Source organism: Temnothorax longispinosus, chromosome 1 (assembly GCF_030848805.1).
Source record: "Temnothorax longispinosus isolate EJ_2023e chromosome 1, Tlon_JGU_v1, whole genome shotgun sequence".
Taxonomy (NCBI): Eukaryota; Metazoa; Arthropoda; class Insecta; order Hymenoptera; family Formicidae; genus Temnothorax; species Temnothorax longispinosus.
Genome location: NC_092358.1, coordinates 21,618,427 through 21,634,747, shown reverse-complemented (window position 1 = coordinate 21,634,747; position 16,321 = coordinate 21,618,427). Strand labels below are relative to the sequence as shown.

The 16,321-nt window shown below is 36.7% G+C and overlaps 2 protein-coding genes across 2 annotated transcripts; one reads left to right on the top strand and one right to left on the bottom strand.

Moving 5' to 3' along the window:
* The first annotated feature begins 685 nt into the window (after positions 1 to 685).
* Positions 686 to 3,296, top strand: Nop56 (Nop56 ribonucleoprotein). Its single transcript, XM_071784996.1, has 3 exons — positions 686 to 834; positions 1,300 to 1,868; positions 1,960 to 3,296. The coding sequence occupies exons 1-3, from the start codon at positions 832 to 834 to the stop codon at positions 2,840 to 2,842; spliced, it is 1,455 nt and encodes a 484-aa protein (XP_071641097.1). The 5' UTR covers positions 686 to 831; the 3' UTR covers positions 2,843 to 3,296.
* A 3,480-nt stretch (positions 3,297 to 6,776) lies between these two features.
* Positions 6,777 to 15,996, bottom strand: Lqfr (clathrin interactor lqfR). The gene is made up of 8 exons (XM_071784954.1): positions 15,706 to 15,996; positions 12,666 to 12,745; positions 12,445 to 12,566; positions 11,868 to 12,247; positions 11,548 to 11,758; positions 10,881 to 11,409; positions 10,577 to 10,720; positions 6,777 to 10,221 (listed from the first exon to the last, which is right to left on the bottom strand). The coding sequence occupies exons 1-8, from the start codon at positions 15,744 to 15,746 to the stop codon at positions 7,406 to 7,408; spliced, it is 4,323 nt and encodes a 1,440-aa protein (XP_071641055.1). The 5' UTR covers positions 15,747 to 15,996; the 3' UTR covers positions 6,777 to 7,405.
* Positions 15,997 to 16,321: the final 325 nt, after the last annotated feature.

Below are 16,321 nucleotides of genomic sequence, written 5' to 3'. Positions count from 1 at the left end.
TCGGAATCGGCGTTATAAACTATAGGTCTCATATACAATATTGTATAATCTACGTGCGCAACACATCGAGTAAATAGTAGGACCAGAAATTCTTCTCTCTGGTAGGACTGAGGATGAGGAGGACCATATGACATTAAAAATGTGCATGATATTAATACAGAAATATTATATTATTTACGCTGATATTATTATTTACGCTCCTTATATGAGCTTTTTAAACGACAAAAACCAGTATATTGTTTAGCTCACATTTGCACGCACAATACTGCGTTCGCGGGAGCGCGCTATTTGCTCTATCCTTGTTCTACACTTGATGAACGATAAAGATAGAACGATGCAATAATAACACGCTTCACCGAACGCAGCCATTGTGTATGCAAGTGTGAGCTAAACAATATATACTGCTTTTTGTCATTTAAAAGCTCACATGAGAAGCGTAAATAATAAAATATCAGTAAATAATATAATATATATATTTTTGTATTTATGTTTATTTTCTTTTGCAGATAAATCAAAATCTTTTATAAAACAATTATTAATTTTTTCTAACATCTTAAAAATTGTGTGTCCAAGCTAAATATAATATATTTTATAGTATATTTAGTTTTCAAGTGTTTAAACTTCCTTACCGTACCCTGGTATAAAAGACGTGTCTCGAATCACAGGAAACGCTGTCGCATCCATCTATACCTACTACCTCACTTCCGTTATTAATATCTTGCAGTCTGCAACACACATGGTCCTGCGTTCGCGTGGTTTCACGCGCGTTGAGTGTTGAGTGTTCTTTCCGACCCAGCGTAGGCCAAATAAAAATTATATAATTTTTGAAAAATGGTAAGTGCAAGATTTCCAAATTGTCTCGCAACAGTGACTTATTCCAAGATGTAATTTGTAATTTTTTCCTGCCGACCGGATACGCAATCGATACGCAAGCGTCGCAATTTGTACAATTTTATGCGTTAATAATGTTTTTAGATCCGAGTTTGAGATAAATATTTTTCAAATCGCAATGTAGGCTCCGTTTACACGTTTTAAATATAGTTATTTCACGAACGATTGTATATTATTATAAGAATTTTGAGGTTAACCTCCAAATCAGGACAGGTTGCTTTGTGTACAATATTTATTTATTCTAAGAGTGAAATAATAATAATAACAATACAATAACGGAAATAACGATAATAGTAAAAGGCATTTATTGTGAAAAATAAACAAAATAACAAAATGCAATATTTTTTTCATATTAGAATATTACCATTAATTATATCGTAACGCTAATTATAATTGCTTCCTTTACAGTCGCAGCTCTTCATTCTATTTGAACATGCCGCTGGATACGCGGTATTCAAAGTCAAAGAGTTCGAGGAGATTGGAATGCAGTTACCTCAGGTGGAAGAATCCGTGAAAGATCTGTCGCGTTTCCGCAAGATTGTCACCTACCATGGGTTTTCACCCTTCAAGACGGCGTTGTCCGCTCTGGAAAATATCAACAGTGTCTCCGAAGGAATCGTTACAGAGGACCTGAAGCTCTTCCTAGATTCCTCCTTCGGTGGGTTTGCCAAAGAGGATTTTGTTCTCGGCGTTGCGGATCCCAAACTCGGTGCCAATATCACCGAAACTCTGGGCATAAGGTGCGATTATGTCAATGCCATTCCTGAAGTCATGAGGGGAATAAGATTGCATTTTCATAATCTGGTGAAAGGCTTCACCGCTCAGACCTCGGTGATTGCGCAACTAGGTCTTGGACACAGTTACTCGAGAGCAAAAGTTAAATTCAACGTGAACCGAGTGGACAACATGATCATCCAGAGTATAGCTTTGCTAGATCAATTGGACAAGGATATTAACACGTTCAGTATGCGTATGCGGTACGTACAGTATATTTTTTGAATATATCAGAAATATAAAATAGATTAGTAGACAATCGGAAATAAATTTGGTTTTACATTTTGATTTCAGAGAATGGTACAGTTATCACTACCCAGAACTTTCAAAGATAGTTCCGGAGAATTATACGTACGCGAGAGTGGCACAAGTAATAAAAAACCGGAAAGAACTGACGGATGAGAAGGTGGCGGAGTTAGAAGAAATTGTTATGGACAGTGCAAGAGCTCATGCTATCGTCAACGCGGCCAAGTCGTCCATGGGGATGGACATAAGTCCAGTTGATTTAATGAACGTTGAGATCTTTGCTGGACGCGTTGTCGCATTGGTGGGGTACAGGAAGAAGATGGCCGAATATTTAACGTCGAAAATGGCAGGAATAGCACCGAATTTAGCTACTTTAATCGGAGATCAAGTCGGCGCTAGATTAATAGCACACGCGGGATCGCTTACTAACTTAGCGAAGGCACCGGCGTCCACCGTTCAAATATTGGGAGCGGAGAAGGCCCTGTTCAGAGCGTTGAAAAGTCGCGGAAGGTCGAATACTCCGAAATACGGACTCTTGTTCCACTCTACGTTTATCGGTCGCGCCGGCACTGCAAATAAGGGTAGAATTGCGAGGTACCTGGCGAATAAATGTTCCATTGCTTCCAGAATCGATTGTTTCACGGAAATACCGACGAAGATATTTGGTGAAAAATTACGGCAGCAAGTAGAGGACAGACTAGAGTTCTACACAACTGGCAAGGAACCGAAGAAAAATTTGGAAGTAATGAAAGAGGCACTGATAGAAACGGAGATCATGTTAGCTGCTCTGGAGAAGAAAAAGAAGGATAAAAAGAGAAAACGTCAGTCGCTCGAAAACGGGCAAGAAAACGGACACGTTGAAAATGGCGAAGTAGATACCTCGTTGCAGAAGAAGAAGAAAAAGAAAAAATCGAAGGTTGATAATGAATAAAAAAATTCGCCTTCTATACATATACATTAAGATAAGGATGGAATATACTTCTTTATATGTAAGCTTATATTCGGAAATATTCCTACAAATTTTTACTTAACAGTTAGGAATCTTTTTCTTCTTTGTATTAACATAAAGTTATGTTTACGTCCATTATTTAGCGTTGACACATTCTGTATCCCTTTAGGAATTTATACATTACAAGTGCAGACATTTACAGTGTCTTTCTACAGTGATACAAGATACGAAAATACAAACAAAAATATCAATGGAATTTTATTTGACATGACATTGTTTTTTTGTATTGAGGAAATGCATGTATTTCTTATGTATTGAAGGAAATCTTATACATAAAACTAGGATTGTGTACATCGAACTTAATCACTGGACTCATGAATGATTGACGACCAATTGTGTAATTTATATTCTAAGAAAATAAAATGGACAAAATTTACATACGCAAACAGAAAAAATTTAGTTATGCCTATTCGCCACTTTCTCAATTTGACAGGAACAGGAAGAGAGGTAATTTATAGTAATAAAAGTAAACGGAAATACATAATATCATGTGTTAACACCAGCACCAATTAGCATTTAATAACGATAAGTTTGTAAAGTATAGATATAAATACCTAAACAGTAATTATACAATCAAATTATTGGTTCTAGCGAAGTCTCAGAGTCTCAAAAATCAACTGAGCTATTTAAATATCGGATCACTATAAATACTATAATCAACGTATCATCCTGCCGTAATTTACATTGGAGAATTAATAATCGTTGATTGATCAAATATAAATTTCATGTAAACTCATATATTTTATATATTACATTGGATTATGTGTATATATATATATATATATATTTTATACGCGCGACTAATATTGATATGTATCAATATAATCCAAATATTTATTACATAATAAGATATTGATACAAAATGTATTAAAAATGTTGCCAAACATTTTTATCTGAATTTTCATTTAAAAATTTTTTTTCGTGATATTTTACAAGATAAAAATTTAGAAAAATTTGTAATGGGGTATCAATTCGATAAATCTAAATGTCATGAACAATATTATCGCGCGTAAATAACACAAGAATGAGATGTAAATTTTTAATGGGGAATAATAAGTTACGCAAAGTACCGCAGAATTCGCCAGCTACGAGAAAACTAATAGGTGCGATCTTGCGACGTGTTAACTTCGAGTTTTACAAAGGGTTTTATAACATTAAACTGTACATGCACCCTCGTAATAACGCTTAATAATCGGCTGATGATTCTCCATGCGTTGAATTGACTAAAACGACCTTTCTCCTTTTTATATATTTGTACAATATATTTTCATATTTGAAAAATATATCTCCCTGCCTATGTTGTTAAACATCTTGCCTCATATAAAATGCTCAAATAATGGAAAATGTAAAAAGGGCCACTTGCCTCTTACATAATTCAGTCTCTGGTACTCGCGTGAAAGTTCTTCTCTAGCATATGATAACTCTTTGAGTCAACTTTACAGGGCAAAACTAAACAAATGGATAACTATTAGACATAATACTCTTTTCTATACATATAATTGCAGAATGGCTTCTATTATATCAATTGCTTCTGAGATCTGCAATCTCGTAATACTATACCACATTGTATACTTTTGTAGAAATAGAATAATAAAAACCATTCTTATAACATGTGTGTAACGTCTAGCTTTGCCACTGAGCTTCAAGTAATTTCAGCTTGTAAATTTTTTTGCCTGCGTATTGCTGTTAAAAATTGAAAGATAAATGCCAAGCATCTTTTTTTTCTTCTTTTTTTTTGTCAACATACAACGGATATATACATACAACGCATACACGATAATTTCGATAATATAACTTTTTATCATAATAAAAATTAAAATTTCTGCGACGAGTAACTTAAAATATCTCAATATCATGCAGCAAAGATAAACTAAATTAAAAACAACAATGTGTGATGTGAATATGATTATATGTATAACACAATAATGGTATATTAATTACTACTTAGAATTAATTACGACGTGATGATAATTCCATAAACATTTATGTAGAAGGATATGCATTATTTCATTGTTAGTAAGATATAATCAAATGCGCTAATGATTTTTTCGTCGTTCAATGTTTACGATAATTGTATAATATCACGTAATAATAAAGATTATAATTTCTTTTAATTCGTGTTAAAATTACGCAATTAATGAATCCTTAGATAATTTACATTGGATCATAATCGCGTATGTAATTGAATCGAGCACGAAAGTTTTCTCACGCCGCACGATTTTGTGCATAGATTCAATTCACATTTAAATTAATGATAAACGAAATGCTAAAAATACATCTTCCTATCTACATTTTTTTTCTACGAAAGGAAATCAATAATCGTAATTTCTCCTGTCATAATAATCGTAAGAGGGAAGCACATATTAATATCCACTAGTGATTCATTTTCTCCTCACAAAACTCCTATGCTGCCATCGTTTTACATACACGTTTTTATGACTACCGCAATCGTTATCCTTCGTATAGTCTAATAATTATAAAAGCATCAACTTTCACCCATTGTGTCCATGGTCCAGACAATGTACACATGTGATGAACAAGTAAACGCGACTAATTAGATTATGCTCTTTCGAGTTTTTCACAGTATGTATATATTTTTATGATACATTTTTTTATCTATATAAGGCATAATCCCAATTCTTCCAAGTTTAATATACATTTATGTATAAAATACACACAGCAATAATTCCTGCCAGATTTGTTCCCGCATAATACACAAGTAGTATGACGCATATTACAGAAATTACATGCATTTTATGAGTTACAGGAATGCTGCTTGTCGTCGCCTCTGAGTTATTGGCTTAGACATATACCGCTACTAGCTGCCTCGTAATAATTAAGAAAAATGATTCATTTCTTTGTATATTATTTGTTATTATTGTACATTATTTGCATTTTTCTTTTACTGCATATCATTTTTTTTTATATATATAAATTTCAATTGATAAGAATTTATATCGCGGTATTGAAATATTTCTTATCTAAATAAAAATTACAAAATACCGACAAATGCTTCAATTTATCCTTTCGAATCGTTTTCTGAACACATATATATGTCTCTTAAAACACGTTATGCCTAGGGCTGAGTGCTAATGGAAAGTATTTCGATATATATAATTGTTTAATGTTGAACCCTGTGTTTAAATTGTAGCCCAGGCGGAAAATGTAAGATTTATTATCGTCAATTGAATCAATCGAAATAAATGGTAACGAGTTTTTGCGTGAAGCTTAAATTCTTGCATATTGTGCCTTGAGACTGTGTTCTAGACCGAACCGTCCAATAATCCTTTATTGGAATGCAGGAAAGAACGTTGCATTGGGTTGCTGCTGCTGATTCTGTGGTAGAGATTGCACCGGTGACATATATCCCATTCCTGATGCTACAGACATACACAATTTCATCCTTACTCACCCCGCATGTTCTCGCATACAAATTAAGTGAGACGGCATTCGGACTATAATAGCTAATTTGGAAATAATTTGAGATTTACAAACGATTACGTTTCATTAAACGCTACGCTATCTTAGTCTCATCAGAAAACGTTAACTTTATCAATACAGAACTTAATGGAAAACCGACTGTTACATCAATCTAATAGGCCGTTAAGAAATTACTCACGTCCTATCTTGATTTGATGTTGCGGGCTATTGCTAGCCAATTGGTTCATCGTCGGTGCTGGGCCACTTTGTTTCGTTTTACCACCCATTATATTATCGAGATCGATATTCAATCCCGAACTAGCCCAGGTCGAGCCGACTGGCGTAGACGACGTCGTATTACTAGACGGTTGATTTCTAGCATTGATGGATGTAGGTGGAAGAAGATTCGTCGGTGACAATCCGACTGATCCTAAATACGACACTAATTTTAGTTCGTAGCACACCTTGTAATTGTTATCTCGTATCTGTACATGAATCTACATAAAAATTTCCAACACAAATTTATATTTAAAAATATTCTATTATTCTTTAATATTCTATTAAAATTTATAATAGAAAATACATTAAATTTTATTTGATGTAGTTACAATGCTACATATTGTTTAATTATTTTAAAATATTTAAATTAATTAAACAATGCGTATTCTCTACAAAGTACTATAAATAAAAGCATTGTATTACAAAGCGATCTTTTATGTTGTAATAATGTCATATAAATATGTTACATATGTTGACCATTTTAGCCTATGGAATATTGTTTTCAACGTCGTTAGCAAGATCGTTATTGCTAATTAACCTATTGCTATTGCTAATAAACGAATTCTGTATGGTTTAAATATCAATTCAAAATTACAATAATAACAAAACTTTGTATATAAATTATATTACATAATCCATGTAATTTTCGCAAATAGAAAAATTAACTCAACAAAATATGTTCTACGAGAAAATGTACATACATAATCTTCACATAAATGATTACAATACTGTAAGAATAAAAAGTTCTTTCCAATAATATTGTAAAAATTGAGTCTCTTGATTAATCTACACAGAATTAAAAGCGGAGGTTATAATCAAATTGACGAAGGATAGCACTTTCGCGTTTAAAGCCCTGCAATTTGCGTCGTGTTCGCCATTGACGACATTTTGCGACAACAGAAGCCATTCTCTTATTTCCATCAAGGGCTCAGACAATTCGTCGATGATGGCATCCTTCGGCACCGCAATAAGTACGGATCCGATATTTTCCGTAACGGCTAATCTCACTGTCGCTTCATCGTGATTCCTCACCGTCCACAAAAGCTCCAATATTTCTTTGCCCATCTTCGATGCCAGCGGACAATTTTGCGCCGCTAACATTATGGCAGACAGTGTTTTCAGGAAACGTAGCAATAAGATATTTTCCTGATCCGCGTAAATTTTCAAGCCGCTCAGCTTGAGAACATCTCGACGGCCAAAGCCGTGCAAAAGCGGATAGAAAAATGAAGACGCTACATTTCCAAAGTGATTAATGCGTAACTTGGGAGACTTGGAATTATGCGCAAATCGTCTCGTACGCGACGCGATTCTTTTATCGACAATTTCTTGCCAATCTGCAGATTGATTTTCCGACGCTTGTAAATCAATGTCGAAGTCCTCGTTCGACCACACTTGTTGTTTTTTATTTTCTTGCGTATCGATAAAAAGTGATATTCGGCTTGGAATTCGTTTCTTCTTAATCGCCGTATCTACGGTAACGTCGGCGCTATCCGCGTCATCGACATCGATTTTTGATAACTGCTTGGCAGACTCGGCTAATATATCCAGGAACAATAAGCGATGACTCAGTGAATACCTGCCAACGTCCTCGTAAAACTCTTTACAGAGAAATTCGGCGCATTCCTTCGGGCGCACAGTTACAATCGCTACGCAACATTTGAAAATCACCAGTTCAAAGTTCTCCATATAAGAATGTTGCTTTAGCGTGACGAGAAGCCGCAGAAGTTCTAACGCGAAGGACACATCGTCGTTCGGCAATTGTGTTAATATTAGTTCTTCGCAGACCAGCATGGATTCGGAGAAAATTTCGGGATTGGAGAAAGTACGTTCATCCGTTAAATTATCGCGCAAGTCTCGCAGGTACGTCGGGCGTGTCTTACTGGACGGTTTGTCATCGTTCATATCGTAAGGAACCAAGTCATCGTCGCTGTCTAGATCTGAACCGTCGTTGCATTTTGGCTTCGCCTGTTGCTTCATTTCATCCTTCTTCGTTAGATCATTTCTTATCGTGCCATTTTTCGACAAGTGTGTGCTCTCTTCAGTTCTCTCGTTCGACAGATTTTCAACGCCGGGTAAAATACCGCAGTCCACGCCCAATTCGTAGATCTTTCTGCTACTTAGAGAATCGAAGACAATATTTCCGGTTATTAAGTCGCCGCTTCGCTCGTATTGTTCTTTCACATTTACAGCCGTTGCAGACGTATTCAGATTCTTCAGATATTGAAGCAATTCTAACACTTGCGCAGGCATGTTATCGTAGTCAAACTTTAATTTCGGTGCTTTATCAATATTACACAAAGAATTCGTGCAAATCTCGGCAACCATCATGCCCATCGCTCTTAAAGTTATATTTGTGCACTCGAGATGGACAGATACTCCGGAAAGCAACAGTTTCTGGCACTGATCTCTTTCGGTATTACTTAAAAGATCTTTACAACTTTTTACACACAGAATAATCAGCTTCGTAATGTATTTGTGCTGTTCTAAAGACGCATGATTCAAAATACTTTTATCCCTCCAAATTTCTAAAAGCTTTATTAGTAATTCTGATAAAGGATTATTATTTTCGTTCGAGAAACATGACAAATAGGAAATCAAGTTCACGACCAGCTTTTCGTCCTCGTAATAACGCATTAAAGGAATTTTAGTTGTTAAAATATATCTCCAATTCGGTTCTGTCAATAAATTTCCGAAAATAGGACGCACACCGAGTTCAGAATCGCAACGCTTTAAGAACAGAACAGCTACGTATTCAATGGCGACCGAATCCAATCCGCGAAATATATCTTCGACTAGTTCGTTCTTTTTGCTTTCGAGACACCACTCTTCTAAAATATCGGCGAAACACGTAAAATCACACGGCTTCAAGTTAATTACGACCTTGCTGAGTAAAAATGAGAGTGCGGATGTTCTCGGCTTAATATCATATTTGCATAACTCATTGATAAACGATATCGCGCAAGATATGTGAAAACAGAGCGTTTTCACGTAAACCTGCGGCGTGTAAGATTTAGGCGTGTCGAACTGCAGTTTATTTGATACACGACTGGGCAAGGAGATCAACATTTGTGTCGTACTTCGCCAAGTCTGATCGAGTTCTTCCTCCTGCATATGAGAACGCGCTCTACACGCGTCCAATATCCCCGAAAATATCATGTCACTCTTTAATAGGCTACTCAATAACGTTGAAATAACATGAGTTTTCTTCTCATCCTTAGACTCATTTAATGCGTTAGTTAAAGCTCTTAAAGCTTCCGATAACATGAAGACCGTTGCACCATCGACGATTATCAATTTTTCGATCAAGGGATCCAGGCCATCCTCATTTAGCGGCCAATCACGATCGAATTTACCAATTATTTCCTCCAAAATTCTTCCGTACAATATGGCATCCACTTTCGCATCGCAATCGAGACCACTGTACTTTTGAGGAGTAACAGGCCCCGGTAAAAATCTGATGTAGTTCGAAACGGACGATCTTATTCTTTCCAAATCAGCGCAACTTTTAATATCGCATATAGTGCACAATACTTCCAATAATAGATTGGCGGCATTATTGGAGAGATTCTCGATCGACGCGACGTTCTCTTCGTATTTACAGGCTGCAAGGAAAGACTATCTTGGGGGACTTACATTAGCTTTAAACTCCGAGGATATATAACTTCACGCACAGATTTCTTTCACGAAAACGCATGCAACAACGATTAGAAACTCTACATTTATTATAACTAATATATGATTAATAATGTTAGAGTAGCTCAGAAATATCCCAATATTGTTTAATCTTGGGATCTGTACGATATATTACGTATCATGCATCATGTTACATAAATATCATGTATGTACGAGTTACATATAATTTATAGTTGCAAGGAAATACTGCTAATAAAAGTTTTGCTAATCGTGTAATTAAAGAAATCAGTCGAATTATTGTTTCTAAACCGCGTACATACTCACCTGCGTAATTGACAGTACCGGTAGGTGCGTTGTTCATCCCCATAAAAATGTTCGAATTATTAGAGCTGTTTATTCGCCCGTCAGGCCTCATGGCTGGGGCATTCAAACTGTCCAAGTCCGACAAAAGATCCGTATTTGATGTCACTAAAAAAAAATACAAAATTATTTTTATTTTAATACAATTTTATGAAATTCTCAATTGTAAGTAAAAATTATATATAAAAAAAAATTGCTATTTGTTAAATTGAACTTCAAAGTTCCTGTGCGATTATTTCAACAATCTAACTAATGTATAATCCTCTACCTGTATTATTATTTGTGATTTGATTATTGGGACCTTGCGATGATAAAGAATCAAATAGATCGTTAGACGTCTTTTGAATAACGGGAGTTTCGGTGAACGCTGTTGTGCCTGCCGTTTGCATTGTATTGGCGTACATTGCGTTACTATTATTCATATTATTTGCTGCTGGATTATTCACAGTCGGTATTGCTACGCCCATCAGATTGATTTGCGACTGCGGCTGGCTTGGAGGATTAGATACAGCGACATTATTAAAGGCAGACGTGAAATCGGCAAACTCGTCGTTGCTGTCTTTCGTCTTAACCGTCGCGGGATTATTAAACGCGCTAGTAAAATCGCCAAAATCTGCATTCGCATTTTGCGGCGGTTGAGCAAGCGATTGAGTATTCGCTCGGGGATTGAAATCGTCATCATCTAGTCTACTATTATCACTCTGCGATTCAAAAATGTCGTTTAATATGTCATTTTTGGTCTTCTGTTGATTTTTCGGCGATGATAAACTATTTTTTTGTTGTACTGGTGTGCTATTCTACAAACAGAAAAGGATACATTCTAATTAATTTATAGTTATATCTATAACACGTGCGATATAGTTTTGTGACGCATCATACCTCATATTAAATACAAAAGGTTTATCGACAAAATAAAATTAATTCCTTAAACTTACATTAGATTGCTCTTTTCCATAATTTGCTGCCGCTCCAAGATCTACTTTCTTGATAGTCCTTGCCGTCCGTGCCGGAGATGCATTTGTAGAAGGTATTGATGTTTGAGCAGTTTTACCAATTTGATTTATATTGTCCAACGTATCTCTATACTCTCTTCCACCTTTCTTTGGGCTAGTTTCATTGTCCGAGTCTTCTCTTTCGCCATCGTCGCTGTAATATAAAAATATAAAAGTTACGTAAAGAAAAAATTTATTTACATGTTTCTTTTTAAACGTTCACGTACGATAATCAGAAACGCGAATATTAGAATAACATATACCTGTTATTTGCATCCTCAAATCCCTTTCCACGATTGGAATCCCAGTCGTTATACGTCTCTGCACCAGATTTATTCCACTTGGGACTGTCCATCCATCTGTCCCCACCCCCAAACCTCATTCCCATCGCTTCGCTCGATAAGCCAACATATTTGTCTTTATTCTTCTTAGCCTTCTTCCTTTCATCCCTGAGTTTATCGTCGTCCTGGATGAAGTCGATTAATTCCCTAACTTTGTGTCTAATGTTTATTCCTTGATCTTTCCCGAACTCGTCGATATAGGTGTAATTTTCTAAAGACCTGAGGTCGTAGATGTGCTCGCGTGACGATGTGACGACCCGTTCCGAGCCGTTACGAACTAAGTAATTAAGGAGGAGCAATGACTGTGAAAAAAAATAGAGATTAATGAAAAGCTAATAAAGTACGAATGGAGAATGAAATGTTTTTATATTCATGTGCATTTTGTTTACTACTTCGTAATATGATAATGATCCTTCTCCATCGATATCTTCCATACAATAAGGTTTATTGTTTCTCCTCGAATGCGATGTAATAATTGCGAGGAAAAACGATCGCGTACCTTGTACGTTCGTCGCCAATTTCGTTTATTCTCTTGCAACATCCTTTTCCAGAGCATGGACATTACCTCTGGAAATTGCTCGTACGTGAATGTGGCCTGAGCCAGTTCTTGCATCATTGCCCCTTAAAAAGTAAAATGCGCATTCCGTATAATTAATTCACCAGGTATTCCACGTAAAGTGCATAATAGTAAAATGCTATTGTCGGAAGCGCGGATCGTACCTGTGGGACCCCACGCGTCGTCGTTAGTTGCCTCCCGAACTTTGGCCTCCGTTTCCGTATAATTCATCACGACATTCGTCCTACAAATGCAATATCATAATGAATTTTCACATGTACAAATCTGCGACGTACGCAAAATTACTACTACAAATTACGAATAATCCATTATTAAATTAGACGTGCAATAATGTCGCATTACACTCGTCGTATCACGTAATTATTTCCGCCCTCCTCCCCCCAAAAAAAAACAACGCCCGATAAAACGTGTAATACCCTTCGCGTGGTAAGTGTTGCGGTCTTACGTGTAACGTACTGTACAGTAGCATACGATACTGTTTATATCTTCGCCCACAGATAGCTTTTACAGCTGGATCACGCAAAGGGTTACTTACAATAATCCTTCTATTATTACACTATTTATAAAAAATAATTAAGTATAGATATAACACAACGATGTCTCTCTCTCACTCTCTTCCTCTTTTATCTTCTTTTTTTGCCGTATTTGGTCCGCAAACACATTAGCGTAAGTGAAAAGCGCATTCATGCGACTACAAAAATGCATAGAGCCGTGAATTACGTAAATGATTACAGTTTAAAGCCATTATAGGTTTACGAGGTATCTCAGGCGGTCTTACTATATCGGAACCTGACCCGAGATTAATTTACCAAGATCAGTTTACGAACGTAACTCGCGTACTTAATTAATTTATCAAGATTATTAATTCGCTGCAACCCGAGTTACCTGGCCACGCATCCTTTACGAGTATGATTAAGCACGTGATTGTGAAAAATGTCCGTATTAACTTTTAATATAGGTATTTCTTATTAATCGCGCATTTAATTATATTCGATTAAAAACAAGTTAAATAGACACGTTAAAATGGATTAATTTATCAATATCTATATCTTTTGACTTTCCAAAAAACATATTAATAGTTCGGAAGATTTAATTATTAAATAAAAAAAATCAACAATTATTAGCTCATTATTGTTTCAAAGACATTTACTGATTACTTTGAGAGAGAATATGCATTTAGTGTTTATAATTTTAGATATAGACTCGTTCAGTTATTTTCAGTTAGTATATCGTTTTCAACGAATAGATATAAATAGAAATTCAGCTCGTACTACAAGACAAAATATACAAAGACAAATAAAATTTCGTAAAGATAAATTAACCATTTTTGTTAATTTATATAGATAAATCGTGTTATTCTTAATATTTTCATTCAAGTGAATCATTTAGAATGGCCATTTAAACTGCGTATTTACTTAATCATATTTATCAATTAGAAATAGACACGTTAAAATGCATTAACTTGTTAGTATCTTTCGAGGTATCTTTCGACTTTCCAAAAAAGATATTAAGAGTTTATCCGAAGGATGCAATTATTAAATAAAAAAAACTCAATAATTTGATTAGCTTAGTACTGTTTTAAAGATATTACTGATTACTTAAAAAAGAATATGCATCTAGTATTTAAAATTTTAGATAGATTTATTCGGTTATTTTCAGTTAATATCATTTTCAACAAATAAAAATACAGAATTTTTCAGTTTTACTTTTGCATTAAAAGACAAAATAGAGGCAACATTTTGTAGGGATAAATTTAAAATTTCTGTTAACTTATATAGAAAAATCGTATTGTTTCGTTGGCAATAATACCTCTATTCAAACAAATCATAGAGTGACCGTTCAAAATGTATGTGTGATAAATGATAATTTCTGTATCTAGACTAGACGACAGATTTATCAAACCATCTTTATCTACAAACATGCAGAAGCTGGTAAATGGTAAAAGCTAATACGAAGAACGAAAGAGTACCCGAGCCGAAGACTTACGTAATTCTAGACGAGTATTCGAGCGCGACCGATAAGAATCGGAATGTCATATCGCGTGAATAAACTTCTCCGTCGTGTCTCCCCTGCGTGCCCGAGGCATTAAACGAGCTTACTTTACCAATCACGAGTGTGATTATTAAGTAAGAGATTGCGAAAAATGTCTGTTGACATACTACCTTACAATTGGAGGGGGGGGGGGGGGGAAGAAAAAAAGGATCCTTAAAATTTAATCAGGAGGACATAATTCCTAGGAGGTGAAGCGAACTGAAATGGGCTAATTAAACGAATTGAGAATTTTGCTTTCGAGCTCTCGACGTTGGAGAAAAAAACTCGGCGAGAAGATATACGCGCGAATTTTTAAAATACACACTTCCTCCCACGATTCTCTACGTTAATTCCCAGATTCTCGACGAATCGCCCCGAATGTCGATTCCGAATTGAACTGACGACACGTGTCCGGAGATGGATAATTCGGAAGACGGAGGACGGGGAGCCCCCGAAAAAGTCTGGGAGGAGCCGCATTTCGTAACGTTTTTGTAAGCGCAACGGAGCACTCGTTTTGTAAGCGTTTAGGAAAAAGCGCTTACAAAATAAATACGCGCGCACCTGCGGCTGGTCGCTGGCGGGAAGGGAGGAGGAGGAGGAGGAAGGGGGAGGGAAGAGGGGGGACCCGCGCCATCCGTCATCAATTCCACGATTGTTTTCGCATCGTTTATCGCACGCCGCACTATCGAATCTCAAGGTCGCGTCATAAAATTACCCACGTCGTTCCAGTTTTACGAGTTCTCTCTCTCTCCCTCCTCTCCCGACCGCGCCGCTCTCTCCGTCTCGCCGACCGACCTGTCGCGGGCGACCGCATCCTCTCTCGCGCCGAACGTGTGATCGGCCGAACCGAGGATTTTTCCGATTTCCTCGTATTCCCTCTCCTTCCTCGATGCGAGGATCGACGGAGGATCGCGCGCGCGAGACACGTACTCGAAATAAATTCTAATCGAGCATGTCGCGTATACCATTTTTCCACGATTTCGCACTATCGGCGCGGGAGGGGGGGGGGGGAAGGGAAAGGGGGAGGGACGGAAGAAGCCCGACCGGGAAACACGCAGCGCGGAACGGCGCGGCGCGGCGCCCGGGGAAACGGAGAGAGAGCGAGGTTAGAAGCGCGAGCTCGCGCCGAGGAATCGGCTAAACGGGACTTACGCCTTGTCCATCAGCTCCCGCACTTTCCACATGTTCATCATGTTTGCGTTGTCACTGCCTATCTCGCGTTATACGAACGTCACCCTCGACGCGCGGTACTCCTCTCGACGGGATCGCTATCTGCAGCACGTCGCCGAGAACGTTCACCAGATGTTTCCCGGAGCATCTGATATACCCAGTAATACCCACGACGGCCGAGCGGAACGTCACCAGGCGGTAGCCATGTTATCCCTTCCACGTTTATACGGGCACCTCGCGCTCGCGCCTCGTCGCGATCACAGGTGTCTCCCCAGTCACTCCGTGTTTATCACGCCGTAGACCATGGAGATTTGAGAACGGGAAAACGATTGTAAAATGGCGTACGTATGGGATGTATGTATGTAAACTTTAGGCCCTGCGCACAATAGAGCACGTATTAAGAATAAAAATAAATAAAATTAAATATTAGGATATATAAATATAGAAATATTCTTGTAATAAATAGTAAATGTTAGGATATGTAAAAATGTAGGAATATATTCCTATATTATATCTTACATTTTATTCTTTTTTATTGCTACACGTTTAATTATTTATAATTTCTAATGTTTAATATTTAATTCTTATTCTTAATATG

What these genes read in the sequence shown, in the direction of transcription:
- Nop56 (XM_071784996.1), top strand. An exon ending in ACGTTCAGTATGCGTATGCG is followed by an intron (nt 1,869 to 1,959) that starts GTACGTACAGTA and finishes TTTTGATTTCAG; the next exon opens with AGAATGGTACAGTTATCACT.
- Lqfr (XM_071784954.1), bottom strand. Translation starts at nt 15,746, where the DNA reads ATGATGAACATGTGGAAAGTGCGGGAGCTGATGGACAAGGC. An exon ending in AATCACAAATAATAATACAG is followed by an intron (nt 10,721 to 10,880) that starts GTAGAGGATTAT and finishes ATTTTTTTTTAG; the next exon opens with TGACATCAAATACGGATCTT. An exon ending in CGGTACTGTCAATTACGCAG is followed by an intron (nt 10,222 to 10,576) that starts GTGAGTATGTAC and finishes CTTTCCTTGCAG; the next exon opens with CCTGTAAATACGAAGAGAAC.